This window comes from Agelaius tricolor, unplaced genomic scaffold, assembly GCF_023055355.1.
Source record: "Agelaius tricolor isolate 1412-34295 unplaced genomic scaffold, bAgeTri1.0.p SCAF_7, whole genome shotgun sequence".
Classification (NCBI taxonomy): Eukaryota; Metazoa; Chordata; class Aves; order Passeriformes; family Icteridae; genus Agelaius; species Agelaius tricolor.
This window is the reverse complement of record NW_027269267.1, coordinates 8037689-8055597: the sequence shown is the minus strand read 5'-3', so window position 1 is coordinate 8055597 and position 17909 is coordinate 8037689. Positions and strand designations below refer to the sequence as shown.

The window sequence follows — 17909 nt, the reverse complement described above, 5'->3', positions numbered from 1 at the left end:
CCAAAAAACAGTCTGTGCAAATCTGGTGTAAAGTTGTTTCCCAACCCTTCCCACAAGTGCATCTTTCATCCTCATGTTCCCTTTTCCCTCAACTTTTCAAGCTTTTTGCAGTGCTTTGTACCAAGAGAAGCAGCTCTAACAAGTCAGACTAGAGCAACACAGTGCAGAAGACTGAGTCACCCGGGCTCAGCTGGCAGGGGAACTCCAGAGTGAGCACATGACCACAATAGTCACATCTAGACACCAGAATCAGGAGCAGGGGAGGGGAAGAAGGGAAAAAAATATTTTTTAATACCTACCTCTATCCGAAGCCCTATAAAGGGCATATTTGTATCACACATGGCTACAATATGAGCTAGCACTTTATTGAAGGCACACATTTCTCCCGACCGTTTTGGTTTCTTGGGTTCTATGGAACATGGATCTCCAGATAACTAGAATTAAAATAAAGACCAATGTAATTGCATATTTGGAGTAAACACTGAAGATATGTCAGAGAATAACCTCATTCATCTAAGTGTTAAATGAATCACACCCTAAGCACAAACTCTTGGAAGGATCCACTTCAGAACTGAAACAATTCAGTTAAAGCCTGTCCTTAAAACAGTACTTGTAGATCACGAAGCCATGTCAGCCTGGCCCCAAGAAATAACTCTTATCAGCCCCTGCAAGTCCTTCAAAATCCACACATGGCCCAAAGTGTATCACCCAGAGAGCAGCACTCCACATGTACAATATACACACTCCTCTGCACAGAGCTCTGCCTTGGCTCTGAGAGCAGCGGAGCAGGCCTGGCATGAACTGAAGGACAACTGTTACAAAACACTTTCCCAGCATCTCCCTAGGGAAACAGTCCAAAGGAAGATGTCAGTCATACAAACACTGGAAACATGGCTACTAAAGCTGGAATTGATGCTCAGAACGTGTGTTGAGCTTTCATGCTCTGTAACCACCCCAGTGGCTTTTGGAACACGTACCTTGCGCTTGACACCACTTTTCATTTGTTTGCCACTTTTTGTGTCCAGTACCAACTCTTCAATGTTTGGTTTGAACTGCTGTAGTAAAAGTGCAGTGGCAGGGCTGTCATCTCCTTCAGCATAGCTCACAGACAGAAAATGGTACTTGTACTCTAGCTCTGTAGGGTTGCCAGGAACATCAAACATTTCTACAACCTGTATTTAAACAAAACAAATTGAGAAGATTCTCAAGCTAAGAGTAAGCCTAATTCAGTTCCTATCCTTTCCTTTTCAAAGAACAGATATTGGTTTTCTTTTCAATCTATTAATACTGTGGATAGAAAAGGTATCCAAGAAGAGAAGAATGACCAAACCTTTCAGGAAACACAGAGAATGGGAAGGTTGCTGAGTAATAAATCTGTATGTGCCTTCTTCTGTATGAGTCTGAGTGCTTAACAAACCCACAGGAGAAGGGAGGGAGAGAATTAAGCATTTTATCAATCACTTGGTTGCTAATGTCAAGAGTTAACAGTACAACAGACTGCCTGGGATATCCATGACAGGGAGCAAAAGACAGAAGCACTTTTCAGTTACTTACAATGTAGTACTGGGGAAGGCGAGTGAGTTTGATGAACAGTTTGTGTTTGGAAAGGTTTCCCACTGGGTGGCTGGCATAATTAGCTAGCTGAAGAGTTTCACTGCTCACTGTAGGCAGATGTTTTATAGACTGTTTGCAGCGCTGCTGTCCAAGCCAGAACCTTGCATGGAAATAAAGGTATTAGTACCCTGAGATGGTTTCATGATTCTAATACACTGCAGTGTATTAAAGCATTAGTGTCAAATTAGGAGTCAGTCATATTCTAAGCCAACATCTATCACTGCATCACAAGTTTAATAAAGAAAAATCACATAGAAAATATCATTACTTCGTATTTTCTTATCACTATCTTTACATCTTGTCTTCAGCTTAACAGACAGCTGTTCAAGAAGAAAAGCCCTGAAATTATTTGCTGAATAAATTTTTATATACTACAATATGAAATTACAAACATAAAACATAGAAGGAAAACATAAAAAAACATGCAGATTGCAATCATCTGACAATCTGGAATCTTCAATCACGTTTTTGTATAGAAAGAAAAATCTTTGCTCCCATATGCTGCTAAGCAATACAGTAAAAGAAAGTCACTGAAGGTGGATGTCACTCTGAGCTATGTTATAAACAGACTCATTCACCTGAATAAGTTTGGAGATGAAGACACCAAATTTGTTCTCATGTTTGGAATTAAAATTTGTCCTACTCCAACGGATTTTGCCTATGGTGGCAAGGCAAGGGAAACCAGCTAGGCTTGAAAGGGGCTCAGAAATGCATGGCTTGGGTATTCAGTCAAACTTCCACTGACAACAGCAGTGCGAAGTGTGGGTGCTCAGCACCTCTCCATCACAACACAGCACATTTATTGTCACAGATACATGTCAGGTACAGCTGTTCCTAAAAGACATTCTGTGGACTGCCGAGCTTCCCCAGAAACTGCAGCACTACCCAAGCCATTATCTCAAGTACATTATTTATAACAAAGGGAGGTTGATTAGTTTCTCCAGGGTGCCAGTGCTTCATGCATCATCAAGCTTCTTTTAGAAGCAGAATTCCTCAAATAGAGATTTCACCCTGCAATTAACTCAGAGCACTGGGAATTTCCAAAACGACAGAGCAGGTGGAACTCAGTTCTCATGCAGATGCAAACTGTGTTTGTATTATTTGCTACAACCTCTTATGGGAGCCAAATGTATCTTGTGCTTATATCTCAGGGCTTTATGGAAGGAAGATTAGAGACTTAAACCAGCAAGGGCTGAAGTGCAAGAAGATAAACAGGTATTATTTAAATCATCCTAGGCCACTTCCTGGTTTTTCCTCTGTACTGTGAGAAGTGAGATCATTCTTGTTGAGAAACAAGCAGAGTTCAGCTGTAGAAACAGAGTGGAATAAAGGACATAGAAGATGAACATGAACAGAAAAAGAGATTCTTAGGAAGCAAGTGGTCTACTATTTCAAAGTGAAAAGACTGAAAGCAAAGTGTGCATATAGCAATGCATGAGGCTACATGTGAGGGGGAAAATTAAAGCAGGGCTATGGAATCAATTCCAAATAAAACCAGACCTTCCTTCACTGCTTAGAAGAGATGACAAATACTCAAGGTTGCTTACAACAGTGAGAAAGTATAACCCCATGTGTGGTACAACACAAAGCCATGCAAGTGTCCTCATCCAGAATACAAATGTGGTGATTCATTCCATGCACACAAAGTGAATTGTACAAGTCACTCACTTGAGCTGCTGAAGCCAAGGAATGATTCGCTTCATATCATCATTAACAGACTTCTCTATGTCATCGAGTGTCAGCTGATCTGCAAGAACATCAGGTGGGAGAATGGTCTTAGCAGCAGTCCTTCAAACAAAACTTCAAACTTTCACTGAAAGTGTCTCATCTAACTGATCTCATAATCACATAACAGCCCAGGTTTGGGCTTCAAAGGGGACCTTCTGGTCCAAACTTTTGTGGGAAAGGGAACAGAGATGAGATTATCTAACTGCATCTTGAACATCTCCCAGTGATACAGACTCCACCAAAACTCTCAGGGGGTTGTTTCATTTCTCTGTAAAGAATTGCTTTCTCATATTGAGATTAAACTTCTGGTGCAACTTGTAACTGTTGTCTCTTGCACCAACAGATGATCCATAATGCTTTAAAGAGCACAGCAGGATGTTATTAACCAAATAAACTAAAAGAACTTCCTTTCTTTTCTTAAGCAATGTGAAATCTGCAGCTAAGACTTGAACAAAAGTAACTCAAGGTGTATAAGGTCACATCATACAATTCTCACTCAGGTCCACGTGAAATGACCCCATCCATTAACAGCACAAGCCAGGAATCATGAGTCATAAAGAATATGAACTGCATTGACCCCCAACAATAATTACTCTGTTGTCCTCTTAAAATAATCTTAACTGAACTGTGACACTTAAGCACCAAGATCCTCTTTTCTATTCCTCAAACTCCAATACCTAGATTTTGACCCAAGTGTGGGGTTCATTTGCTCACAAAACTTTGCAGATCTGACAGAATTGCTCCCACAAAATTACCTCATAGTGCAGGATTCTTGCAAGATATGAAGGTTTTGTGCCTACTTACCAACACCATACAGCATCAGCTGGAACATTCCAGAGTGGAGATCAACAAATACATGCAGGCACTCTGATCGACCACATGGTTCCAAAATTGGAATTACAAGAGTTGGGAGGGCTGTCTCAATGAACGCTAAACAAAAAATGGTGTTAATAATTTCACTCAAAATTCAAGCTTATTATTATTGTTATTATTATTCAAGCTTATATTAAAACTTAGCCAATTATCATCAAAAAACCTGTATGTTTTTAGAGAAACAAACTTTACTTGCACATTATTATAGTGTTGACATAGAGAGGAATCTGAATATAAGAATTTCTCTGTGAAAACAGTGACAAACCAATGAGAAAAGGCAGACCAAATGTGAAGATTATTAATTCTCAAATATCTTTTAACTCACTGCTTCACAATTATCAATCTAAATCCCAAAAGTTTCAACAGCAGTTTAAGGAAAGTCTCATCCAAAACTAGTTTAAAAAATTTGCTTTCAATTCTGAACACAAACAACTTTTACAGTAGGCAAATTTTAACCCTTCAAGCCAGACTACAATATTCTACCAGCTTCATTTATTATACTGCATTTAGATGCATGGCTATTTTACAATTACCAATGCAGAATAATTCAAAGCTAAGTTTTGTTAATTTTGAACACATTTCCCTTGATTTTTTAAAATTTAAATTAATGAGAACAAGAAACATCAAGAGAAAAGGAAACCATCCTAGACACAACTGGAAATGAACTAGAAAAACTTCATCAGAATACACGTACAATTGTCATTAACATTGTAGCTCTTAAGAATGGCTTTCAGCTCCTGGAGTTTTTGATGAGATCTTGCATGGACACTGTCTATTAGGAGTTTTTCTATTGATAGGTGGTCAATCTGTAAAAAAGAAAAATACTTGAGTAAGCTCATCTTTGATGTGTAGACTGGAACAAAGGTACTTGATGAAAAAATCACTTCAGAAATAATTTGCTTAGAACTGTGGTGAGCCACATTGACTATTAACTTGAGTATTTGGAGCACTATAAAATACAACAAGCTGCCATGAGATTCTGTCTGTGCAACAGGCAGTGGGAGGAGCTTTGAGCTGAGATCAGAAGAAGGTGTAAAAGACAGTTCACAAATTATGCTGTTGCCACTCCCTGTGCAGACCTACTTGCTCTGGATCAAGGTTGGTCCATTTTCAGCTTAGCTTTTTTTTTCTCAGCCATTGGTAACTAGCTTAAGCTAAAGAAAAAAGACTCCAAACAGAAAACACCCCAAAGCAACACTTCATTAGGATATGGTTGCCTCTACACAAACATGCAGCTGAAACATGAAATCCAACAAGTTTAACAGGGTAACAATGCAGTGACAGACACTGAGTATGGCCAATCCTACTGAACACAGAAGTATCTAGGGGCATGCATCAACATTCTGTTGCACTGCCAGTGCTGAAGCTCATGCCACCACTTATATTCACTGTAACTTACTTGTACAATCTAAATTAAAGCATTTGCAATCACATTCATTCACATTCCAGTCACATTATTCACATATTTTGCATAAGCAAAACTCCAGATTACAGCAAAACCTTTTTTCTAGGTAACCTAACATTGCTTTGAAAGCTGTTCAAGCTGAATTAAACTCAGATTTTATTCTGGTGTAGGAGATAAATGCAGAAGAGAATTATACTGTATTTGGTGCAAGCTTTTGCATACCAGAATGACCTTCCCCTAAAGACAAGCTTTCCAAGACAAGGCCTTAAAAATCATGTTTTTTCCACTACAACATTTCACCTCAACAGCTGCAATGGGTTAAATCTTCCCCACTAAGTGATTACATGTTTTATAGCTCCATCCAATTTTCAGCAGGTTAATGCAGAACAACCTGCTCAGATAAACATGTTTGTTTGTGCCACTGCTTTATACAGTATCTTAAACAAACAGAAACCCAGTGTGCCATCTACGTCATTACAGCTGAGATCATTATTCAAACACTACAACAGCACTGTATTTACCACAGCTGATAATTTTTCTAAGCAAGTCCTCATAAAAGGGGACAGCATTAACTTTGATACATCTCAAATTTACAGTGGCCTCATATCTTAATTTACAGGCTGCAGACTTGATTCAGGGAGCTTAGATTGTGTCAGCTCGAGGGGATCTTCAGCAGATGCTGAAAATAAAGAGTATGTTCTTAGATTTACACATAAATACAGCATCTTCACTAAATTAACCCTATATTTAGTAGCTGAATTAGTAAATGTAGTATATATTTACTATACTAACAGTAGAATTCCTACTCTAGAAGGAGAGTAGAAGGCTACCATGCTTCACTAGGCTTCCCACATCCATCTGTAGCTGAAACCTTGGTAGTTCTTGATATTCACCATACAGACTTGTCTGTCAGCACTGGTAACATGATGGGCCAAGAGGCTGAAACACAAAGTATGTACAGGAGGGGGAGGATACCATCAGGAGGAAGAGACAGGTGAAAGATCTGAGCTGGGGAGCTTCTCCCTGTGGAAAAACTCTACTGAAAGTATGAAGACTACACCATCCACTCCAGTTTACCAACTCTCCTAAACCCAAACACTGAAAGAAATAGTGACAGACATCCTGATATATCACAGCCACATTTGCTGAAGGACTTACAGAGGATTTATTATGATACCCAGAATGCAGTTTTTCTTAACTATCTTTAACCTACATCTAGAATTATCCCCAGTGAAGCATGATCCAAGTAGGAAGTTGACTGCAGTTACTCATTTTGAATCATTGCAACAATCCCACCTTCAAAATACAGGAATTTGAACATTCAGATAAGCCACACGATATAATCTGGTTAGTGATAATGTAAAACCAAGTTTCACCTAACACTTGTAACAAACAAACCACATGAGCTCTTCAGCACAAGATTTCCAAATCATAATGTAAGATTTTCTAAAGTGCATAGCACTGCTAGGTAGCCAACTCCAGTGATAAGGGGAAGCTGATTTTCAAAGGAGCTCCAAGACAGGAAAGGGAGGAACTGTGTCTCTAAAAGGCATTTCAAGCCAAACCCTAATAATAACTGATACGTTGCTGTTGTCTCCCCCCAGCCTCAGCATTCCATCTCACAAGTGGTATAATGCACTGTGAAGTAGGTGCAATTTTTAAGATTAAGTCAAGGCCAATAATTTGTAACAACAATTTGGGGTCCTCACATAAACATTACACAACCTACAGTAACTGCTTACTAGAAATCTTAGAAACAGCTTCTTAAATAGAATCAAAGTTGAACAGACTGACAGTGTAATGCACTTGAGTTTTTGATTCACAACATTAGATGCCTCCTGCAAAGCAAACCTTTACCTTCATGGCTCTTTCTATCAGTTTGGAATCACAGGCTGGCAGTGGAGGCTCATGAGATATTTGTAAGGGTTTTGAGACATCAGTTTCATCAATTTTTATAGTGACCTTATGGACAGATGCAGTCCCTGTTTTCCTGCCAAGTACCTGTTGACTTAAAATAAATAGAATAATTAAACCATGCAACTGGAAGAACAGAAAATATGTTTTTCAGTAGCTAAACCTTGATTCTGTGTGCTCTGGTTAAAAACAACATTATGCCAGCTGAACTGAAAAAGGCATTTGTTTCAGATGACATTTTAAAGCAGAACTGTTGGTAAACTGTAACTACATGAAGAATTTTAGATGACTGCAAATTTAACACCATCAGAAGTGTACTCGGATTGCTTTCTAAAATTTTATCTAGTGCAAGTCAAGCAATAAATACAGTAGAAGCCTGACAGATCTAATAAATTTTTAGATATCTGTGTAAATACAAACTCATTTATAACTGCATCCACTGCTCTTCTGTACATTAATTTGCAAATCATGTAACACATGTAGGTACTTAATTACAAGAATTTAGTAGTCTCACATCAAAAAGAAAGTACAATTCTGAAAATTATGACTCAAGCTTGGTAAATATAATCCCTCCTGTTATTTCATTTATTGTTTGTTAACAGTCCTTTTGAAATGAACTTACTTCCAAACAGAGAGTGAGAGACATTTCCCTGCATGGTACCGCTCCACTTGCACAAGGTCACCCCAGCGCTCTCGGATCAGCATTAGTGTTTGTGAATGCAGGACTTCCAGCTGAAGAGCCAGGCAGAAGGAGTCTAATGCATGGAGCTAAGGAAATACAAGATGTCCAGGAAGTCTGTGTACTACACACACCTGTTTCTGGAAACTGCATCAACCCTTCTGTCATCTAAGTCACAAAAGATGCTGTCTGAAAACACACTAATGCACTAATCCAGAGATAAAGACATATAAACAGCACCAAGTATTTATCAAAAGGGTTTATTTTTGTGGTTTTCTAAATTCTAACCTAGCACAGATTGATAGAGAGGACAGTCACAGCCCAGTTTTACAGATTTCTGGTTGTCATCATCTTTTACTGAAAAGATGATTACTAACAGAAATTCCACTCACCCTATAGTTACCACTAACCCAATCTCCCATGGTCACCCTAAAAAAACATTATTCTTTTTGCAGACAGACTTTCACTGAAATCCATTTCACACTGTCAAGCAATCTGCCCTTTCCAAGTGGAAAATCACTGCACATCCTGTATCTTCTCTCATTATTTACACAGATACAATAGAGTTAACACACCCTCATCAACTACACTTTACTGCTGTTCTTGGTAGCAAGAACGGCCAACTCCCAGAACTTCCAAGTCAGCTCTGTATTTCATCTCCAAAATTACCTGCTGCTGCTGCACTGACTTACCACACAACCTGCTGCCTTGAATACCTCACTTTCACCTTTGCTGATTTAGTGTGTAGAATTAAATTTGACATGCACCTGAGAATTACTGCTTCCAAGGCCATCCTTTACTTCAAGGCCACCATAACTTCATGCCCAGACATTTCCCCCAAGCTTAGCAGGGAATCCATCTTTCCTGACTTGCAGCTAACAAGAGCAAGGCTGCATTAGACCCCTAATTCAGAAGCCCCTTTCAGAAGGATACGTAGGCAGTTGTACATGTCCTGGAGGGGCTTCTCATCAGCAAACAGCCTGGACTGGACCAGCTGATGGATGAAATTGATCTGCATGCTGTGAACCAAGGCTCGACCATCTTTAGCAAATGAAAAATAAGTCACATCAGCCATCAGGAAAGTAGGGATTTAAAATAATTCAGAAAATTGATAAAATAAAAATAAAAAAGATACAACTGTACTGAGAAATTTCCATATCAGGTATTACAACAAAACAAGAAAATTCTTGGTTTACTCTGGAAATGTAAATTTCCAGTCATTTTACTACACTGTATAGCTTTGCTAAGGTATTAAAAGCCAGTGTAGTCATTTTACTACACTGTATTGCTTTGTTAAGGTATTAAAAGCCCATAAAGCAAGGTCAAAACAGGACAAGTACATATAACTTCATTCTCTTAAGTGGTGATATGCAGAAAACCCAGCATAAACAAGACTTATACAGTGTCAGAGATGAATATCATGTTAAAAACAAAGTGTAAAGGTTTGATTTTTTTTTCTTTACCACCAGTTTCCTTGTCTTCAACCAAAATTTCCAGCTTGAGAAGGCGCCAGGGGATGTCAGGGTCATCACCCATCACTGTCAAGGTGGCCTCAAACTCACCCTCAACTCGGAACTTCACACGGCCATTGGCTAAGGAAGACAAGAATGTTTTATTTCACTCAGCCTCCTAAGATGCCTAAAAAATAACAGTGTGGTAGCTTCTGGCACTCATAATGGATTACTTCCCCATCATTTCTGCTCTGTTGCTTATGTTTCTGTGCAACTGTGAACATTTTACAGTCTGCAACAGACCCAATGTCAATAAGCAGCATAGAGAGATGTACAAACTGTCCTGAGGTTAACTTGTTAAATCTGATAACTTGTTAACATTTGTGCTTCTGTAATACAGAGTAACACTGAGCTGACTACCAGCCTGACAAACAAAACATCTGGCTGAAATATTCCTATTCTTTGCTACTATCAACAATGAATGCTTTCAGCAATACTCAAATGACATTCAGAACATGGATCTCAGCCCAGGCTAAAATCCAGCCCCAAAAACACACTACACTCACTGCAAAGCATTCATTTAATATTAGAATATTTTAAATCCATTTTCATGTGAGGAAGATCATCTTTTGCAGAATTTATATATACACAACAAGCAAAGTTTATGCACATTATTTATCTAATTGACATGTGCATCCTCACACCTGTGAACACTAGTATCTGTTTCACAAATTGGGAGCAAGGACTTTAAAACTGTGCAAGCAAGGTCATAAAAAGAATGAGAGGCAGAGCAAACAAGTAAGTACAAGGCTTTACTCTGACATGCAGGTCAACGTTCTCAATCATTTAACAAACTATGTTATACACCTTTACAATTAAAGACATTTAGCAATATTCCTGCAAAATATTTAACCATTTAACTCAGGAAATATCATTTTCAAGAGCACCCCAGACATGCTCTTAAAACAAACCACACTCTAAACCAGAAAATAGTAGTCATTGAAATGTTTAGCTAACTGAAAACTCTTAAGAGCTCAGATATATTATTCATATATCATTCATATATACTTCCATTAGCAAAAATACCTCTAATACTGATACTGCAAGCACTCACACAGGGACTAGAGAAAACTGGCAGTAAGATTCTTCAGGAACATCTTTGATCTAGGTCTGTGGGGAATGGTTTACAAATGGCTAACCTTGTCTTGGTTAAAAGCATGGACTAGGTCCATTCTCTGTGAATCTGCAATAATCTGGTCCAGTTTATAGCCATCCTTCCTGTACAAAAGGTTGTCTTAATGTTTGGGCTAAATGAAAACAGATCTCAAAACAGTTTAAGAGATCTGCACTGTGGTGAGCCACTGAACAAAAGGCATGCATAAATATGAATAAATTCTCTGCCTGAACATGAATATCAAAACAGCTTAAAAAAGCAACATTGAGTGACTTGTTTAAACTCAAGTTCAAAGAGTTTCTGCAGAAAGACCTAACAGTTTAACTAATTATAAAATTAAATTAAGATGAAGTAGCCCAAAGACTTTCACAAAACATTTACTGAAAGAGCAAGACAATGTCTAAAACTCTTTGGCATTACCTGCACAGGATTTCTTCTTGAAAATAAGCAATATTTCAGCAATTTTATCAGTGCTCTCATTTTTCAAACAGGGGGAAAAAGCACGTTTTGATGTCATAGAGAGACAGGATCCCAGTATTAATAGATGAAGCATCCTTAATGCTGTCAACTAAGCTATCATTTAGCTTTGCTTTAGTGCTAAAACAGCAGTTTTATATCTGCCTGCAATAATGTATCCTTCAAGAAATAATTGCAGTTCTTACCTACTGTAAGATTTGCCAGCTGTGGAGGGAGATCTGTGGTCACGAGTCGATGGCGAAGGATCTGGTTTAGCTGATGAAGTGTAGTTTGCTTCTCACTCTTTGTTATTGGGTCAGGAGGGATTATTTTATCCTGTTACAATAAACACAAGCAAGTCTATGTACCTCAAACACGTGTAACAGATTCATTGCAGCAATTGTGAAAACCAACCAGACCAGAAGTCTGAAAATATAAATACTACAGGCCATTACCCAGTGAAGTTTATGTCTTACACTCAGATTTGTTTTCTAGCTGATTACATTTTACCCAAGACTGACCACTGAATAAAATCACTGAATTTGGCAGAACTAAATAAATGGAGGGAATGCTTTACTGGGAGAGCATAACTTGTTCAAACAGGAAGTGTTCTGCATGAGAAACTGACACTGCAGAGACTTGGCACTGGGCCTGTATTGAGCTACAGCTCCATCTGCACACAGACAATTAGTTTGATTACTGTGCATTTGATACCATCCAGGGGATTCCCACACCCCCCAGCCAGGGCAGTTACTCACCCTAATGCAGGTGGGCAGCCGAGGGTAGGATCCAGTTGTCAGAACATCAATTGCATATGGGATGGCAAAGCTGGGCAGCCGGGCATGAACCAAAGCATCTCGAGCCAGCGATGCCAGACGATCAGCAGTGTCCACAAACAGGATGGCTTGCTGATCTAAGAAACTGGATATCATCTGCAGAGGACAAGGAGTTTAAAAAAAAAAAGAAGCAAATTAAAAAAATGCACAAATCAATGGCCCTTTAGTTTATCTGTCACTTCCAATTCAAGTAACTGCATTTACAAAACAAAGAAAGAATGAATATTCTGGCCACTGCTTACATTCACATGCAAGGACACTTAAAATCCACATGCCTTTCCTGCTGCTGGGGGGGATCTGTACAGCTCATAGCTCTTTATCTGCTGACTGCTATTGGAATGCAACCATACTTGTTTGTAATCAGTAGGGGCTTGATTTTCTGCAACATTCTGGACTTTATTCTTATTTATCCAAGATCAGGATGAAAGTGATAATAAGAACTAACACACTCAGATCACCATCTTCCCTGTCCTGTTATCTTAACCCAAATCACTCCTGACATTATGTGCAGACAAGCCTTTCATTTTACGACGCTGATGAGTTTTTGGGAACACGACCTGTTAAATAACAAGATTATACAATTCCTAAACAGGAATATTTTTTAAAATTTTTGTAGTAGGAAGAAGTCAGGGTGCAGCAATATCCCTCAGAGCCTGTTTCATGCTAGTCTGTGTCTAACTTACCGCACACTTTTCCACCTTCCCAGCATTATTAGCCCACTTGACCAAGGCTAACAAACGAACAAACAGCTGACGAGTGCGACTTGCAAACTGCACTATCTCTATTTTTCTGGAAAAAAATAAATGGTACATTAAGCCAATGTTCAGATATATAATAAAGCTGTAATTTAACTGTGTGAGAATTTTAAAAAAAGAGCTGCAATGATAACTTTTAATTGCGTTAATGCAGGCATCAGTAATATGCAGTGGCTTGTTTGATTAAGAGCAAAGGGGGGAAAAAGTCTCTGTTTTGAATACCTAACAACATACATGGATTCTAACAAATCATGACTGTCTGGTGAAACAAAAAGCATATTAATAGGAATTAATTACTGACTGTAAAAGAAACAATTCCATAGTGAGCTCAACTAAATTATCTTTACAGCTTTTATAGGATTTCCCCAAGGCTTAAGATTAAGTTTAAAGTAGGCAACATACCCAAGGATTACAGGACCTGACAGTAACAATACACTTATATTCACTATAAATAGATAGATAAATAAATAAATAAGATACTAAACAAAATATCATTCTAGCATTTTTACAATATCTTTACACAGTAGGCTACAATATGGAAATAGGGTGGTGGTGGGGAAGACCACAAAAACCCCATCCTTTAACTTTGCTTTCCATTCCCTCCTTGCAAAGAAATTAAGGTAAGAACTTACTGACTCTCAATATTCCTCCCACCATTTTTGTACAGTCAAAATGAAGGAGTGTATGTCTGCATGTCTTCAGAGCTATTTTTTGTAAAAGAGAATGCAATAGGGGCACATGCAGATTTTCATGCTTTAATACAGATCTACACTGGAGATGCATCAGACAAGACACAGATCTACTGTGTAGATCTGTAGTACCATACACTCTGAAATACCACTTCATCAACACTTTATAGAGGTTTTCCCCTCCTTCTATGTGTTCAGTTTACTAATTTCAACATGATTTTATACTTAGTTTGGAAAAAAACCCAAACCTAAGCTGTTTTCCTGATATGGTTTTCTGAAGTAACAGAAGCATTTGGACAAAAAGAACATTAATTAGTGCATAAGATATTGGCCTCTACAAAACAAAAGCTGCATCTCCTTCTGATCCCAATCTGTAAAACACAAACTCATAACACAAAAAGAGCCTGATTCTGCTGAAAGGGCTGGTTGTAATGAGGCTAACTCTTCTGTGCAAGCATTATCTGCTTGTAGCAGATGAACATGTAAGGCCAGAAGCACAACTAATACCATCTGGTCTGTTTCTTCCATTACATACTGTGAACCTCATCCAATGACTTGGGCATTAAGCCAGTAATGTCTCTGTGTTCTAGAGCACATGTTTTGGAATGGCATTCAGCCTGATATTAAGATTTCAAGTGGTGGACAAGCTGCTATACGTACACATTGCTCTAACAGTAACCACACTATGAAAACAATATGTTGAGAATTTTGAAAGATTCAGGAAAACTTTATGAGATTTGAAAGATGACTACAGTGAGACTTTAGAAAGCCAGCAATCTAATCTCTCAGATGAACTCCACATAGAGGTTGCTAAAATCCAGTAGTTATGTCAAACATCTATGGTGAAAGCAGCACAATAGCAGGAAAAATTCGAATTGATGTTCTGTGACTGAAAAGACATTTTAAAAAAAAGCTCCCAAAAAGCACAACAATTTTATAATGAAAATGATTGACAAATCTAGACAGAGTATTCTGGTAACTGTTCCATTAATACCACTTAAATGAAGTTAGAGAAGACTTGCTACTTTGATTTGACAGAACCCTGCTTCCAGCACCAGCTCCATCATCCCTGAATGACAACTGCATTGGGAACCTACTTCTCTAATAAAACATAAAGGCCTTCAAATTTGCTACATTGCATTTCATTATAGGTACATGACCTCATGTTGGGCTACACAAAAATAAACATTCAATGAAGATGAAACTTCAGGAAAGAAGAACAAGAAACAAAAATTAAAAATTTTTCTAACAACTCTGTTGCTCAGTGCATTTTTTACCCTTGGTCTTCACTGCTAAATTTGGATCTCAGGTTTAAGATCCTTCAGACTAATGCCTGAGTCTGGGGAGTAAAGCATTAGCTACAGTAGAATTAAATCAAGTTAAGGACCACTTAAGCAAGCTTGACATAAAAAAATCCATTGGAGTAGATGGGTTGCATCCAAGGATTCTGAGGGAGCTGATCCATGCCACTGTAAAGATGCTCTCTATCATTTTCAAAACCCACAGTGATCAAAGGTCTTGATGACAGCAAAAAGACAAGCACCATGTCCTTCTTCAAGAGGGCAAAGGAGGATCTGGGGACCTATAGGTCACTTGGCCTAAGTTCAGTTCAGAAAAAATTTCATAGGACAAATCTATCTCTAAGCTATGTTCTGATAAACACCAAGCATGAAATTAACCTGGAAACAATCATCAGAAATTTGCCAAAGGCAAACCACCCCTGATCAATAAACTACCTTCTACAGGATGAACTGCTCTGTGATCAAGGGGAGATCAGAAGATGGATTTACATTCACAGAAAACATATGGAATACAAGGATGGGCTGGGGAAGCTGCATTTGCTCCTGCTTAAGAAGAAAAGGCTGTGGCAAGATCCTACTGACATCTTCAAGTATCTAAAGGGTATTGTAGGGAAGATGGAACCAGACACTTTTCAGAAGTGCAAAAGGCCAAGGTACAACAGCTACAAACTAAACCAGTGAAAAACTAGTTAGATGTGAGGAAAACAAACAAACACAGTGATGTGGTCAAAGACTGAAGTAGGTCATCCAGAGAATGATAACAATACTGTGCAAAACTCAGTCTCCATTACCAAGAAGAAAGCCCCTGGATTTCCCCCACAACTCAGCACTATTAATTTTCCACCACAGTACTAATGGTTTTTTAATCCAACCACTCTCATGTAAGAGTTATTTATTCCTACAATTGATTAACTAATAAATGACCCTGAAAAAAAAAGCACTATATTATACCATGATGCATAATTTCTCATCAGTTTTTCTTATCCCAGCATCTTTCAAATAAGCATTGTAGTACAGAATTTATATTTTATGTGAGCTTTATTAGAGGATAACACCACCACATTTTCACCAAAGTATATGTGCCATGTGCTCAGGCTCTAGCTCCAAGAAACAGCTTGAAGCCCAACTAGAGAATCCATCAGAGTCTCAAAGCTAGAGAAAATATGGATAATTAAGCCACTTTCCTACAGATGAGCTCCTCCAAGAGCTGGAAATCCAATTCACCAAGAGGAGTTCTAAGTCAAGGCTAACAAGGATGTGAACATTTAATTTCAAGACAATTTCAGATGTAGGACATTTTTTGTACATTGAAGGCTGTCTTATTTTCTTTTCTCTAACCCATTAGGATTTAAGTTGTTACCCCACACCCTTTGTTGTTGCCCAACAAAATAGAATCCACCTTTACCTAGAAATGCTAAATATCTAGATGGGAAAAGCCTGCCCATGAGTACAAGGGAGCTCTGGACCCAGGTCAGAAGTAATTTCTTCAGTAAATACTGTGATAATTAAAAATCCAAACTAAACCAAATCAAAACCCACACTGTTTCTCTTAATAAAATAGTATGCTGAAGGAAAATGGGTACAAGTAATCATTCCAGGTTATCCCATGAAAATGGGATTAATTCCACATGTTATGAGAGTTTTGGAAGGTTTGAGATAATAATTAATGATCACCCTGGTACACAGAATTCTTTATTAAGATTCTTAGAAACATCATAGCTCCTATATCTCTCTAAAGAAATGTAAGTCAATTAACATGTCAAATAAAGGGAACAATATTCTGACAAGTTTCATAACATTTATTATGAGAAACAGAAAAGTAAATGGATTTTTTCATCTGAGCAGGATGCTGTTCTGGTCTCTTACATTTGCTCTCTAATAATTTTCACACTTCAAAACCACATAGAACAGGAGCAGAAAACTGTTCATGATAAGAAAGACCAAGTAACATGGAAAAATGCAGAAAAAAAGGTTTTTTACCTTGTTGTCATTGTTGATCTGTTTCTTCTGAAGAAAACATTTCTTTATCACACTAACTAGAATCTATTAAATTCTAAAGTTCCCTTTCACATCAGCTTTACTGTCAATTCATTGCTTCAAGATTCATGAAGAGAAAAACACCCTTAGCAGAGTTCACCTATTATAACAGCAACAAAAAACCCCAAAAATCTATAAACCCAAACACCAACAAAACCCAATATTGACAGGATGCTGAGAAAAATCTTGAAATTATGTAAGGACAGCAAGACAGACAAAGCTTATTTTCTTGCAAAAAATCTAAAACTACATGAAAAAGATTTTATTTAAGCAACAGTATATTAACATCCCAAAAAAGTTCTATATTTTAACATGTATTACAGATTCTCTTATCATAACTCACCTTTCCATATCAGTCTTTCTTGGTAATCTATATGAAAGAGAAGGGGAAAAAAAGAAGATGTATTATATATCATTCTATTACAGTCCAGAAATTTTGTTAGACACTTTCAGTTACATGAACTTCTACACAACTACAAAGCATATAAAAAATAACACCATGGGTCACCTGTCACTAAAACACTGGAACTACTCAAATTAACTGAAAAGTTTGATGAAGGCTGCTGAGATCAGTTACTCTACACACACCATAAACATACAGAAGGGACTTCTTGACTGATATTTTGGAAGTTTTTTCAAAGCAAACTAAAAGTCTAAAATTCCTTGTCCTTTCCAGAGTTTGAACATTCTTTAACTCACACCAGGAAAACTTCTGTTTGCACCAGACATAGTACTGTACAAGAGCTATACCTCTCTTTTCCCATTTGTTCTGTATGTCACTTCTTGAAACACACAGCTTCCCCACAAGAACCTCTACAGTTAAACAAAGTAAGAGGGAAACAGGTTTATTCAGAGTCCAAATGCTTTCAGTGAAGTTTTTCTTGGCCCAAAAACATCCCTTTGTTTTGCCACTTCAAACGCAACAACATCAACACAGCAAATCATTAAGTAAATGTAAATAACTTATTTCCCAAAAATAATCAAATGGTACTTTATT

The 17909-nt window shown here is 37.9% G+C and overlaps 1 protein-coding gene across 1 annotated transcript in view; it reads right to left on the bottom strand.

The window, feature by feature from the left end:
• Positions 1–17909, bottom strand: part of MED14 (mediator complex subunit 14) — a 34924-nt gene that overhangs the window by 15943 nt on the left and 1072 nt on the right. The window contains exons 2-15 of the mRNA XM_071430294.1: positions 17256–17282; positions 12814–12919; positions 12053–12226; positions 11501–11630; positions 9677–9805; positions 9147–9254; positions 8157–8289; positions 7478–7628; positions 4910–5021; positions 4147–4272; positions 3283–3361; positions 1555–1714; positions 978–1172; positions 300–434 (exon numbers count right to left, since the gene is read on the bottom strand). Coding sequence (XP_071286395.1) covers positions 300–434; positions 978–1172; positions 1555–1714; positions 3283–3361; positions 4147–4272; positions 4910–5021; positions 7478–7628; positions 8157–8289; positions 9147–9254; positions 9677–9805; positions 11501–11630; positions 12053–12226; positions 12814–12919; positions 17256–17282 — 1765 coding nt within the window. The remainder of the gene's footprint in view (positions 1–299; positions 435–977; positions 1173–1554; positions 1715–3282; positions 3362–4146; positions 4273–4909; positions 5022–7477; positions 7629–8156; positions 8290–9146; positions 9255–9676; positions 9806–11500; positions 11631–12052; positions 12227–12813; positions 12920–17255; positions 17283–17909) is intronic.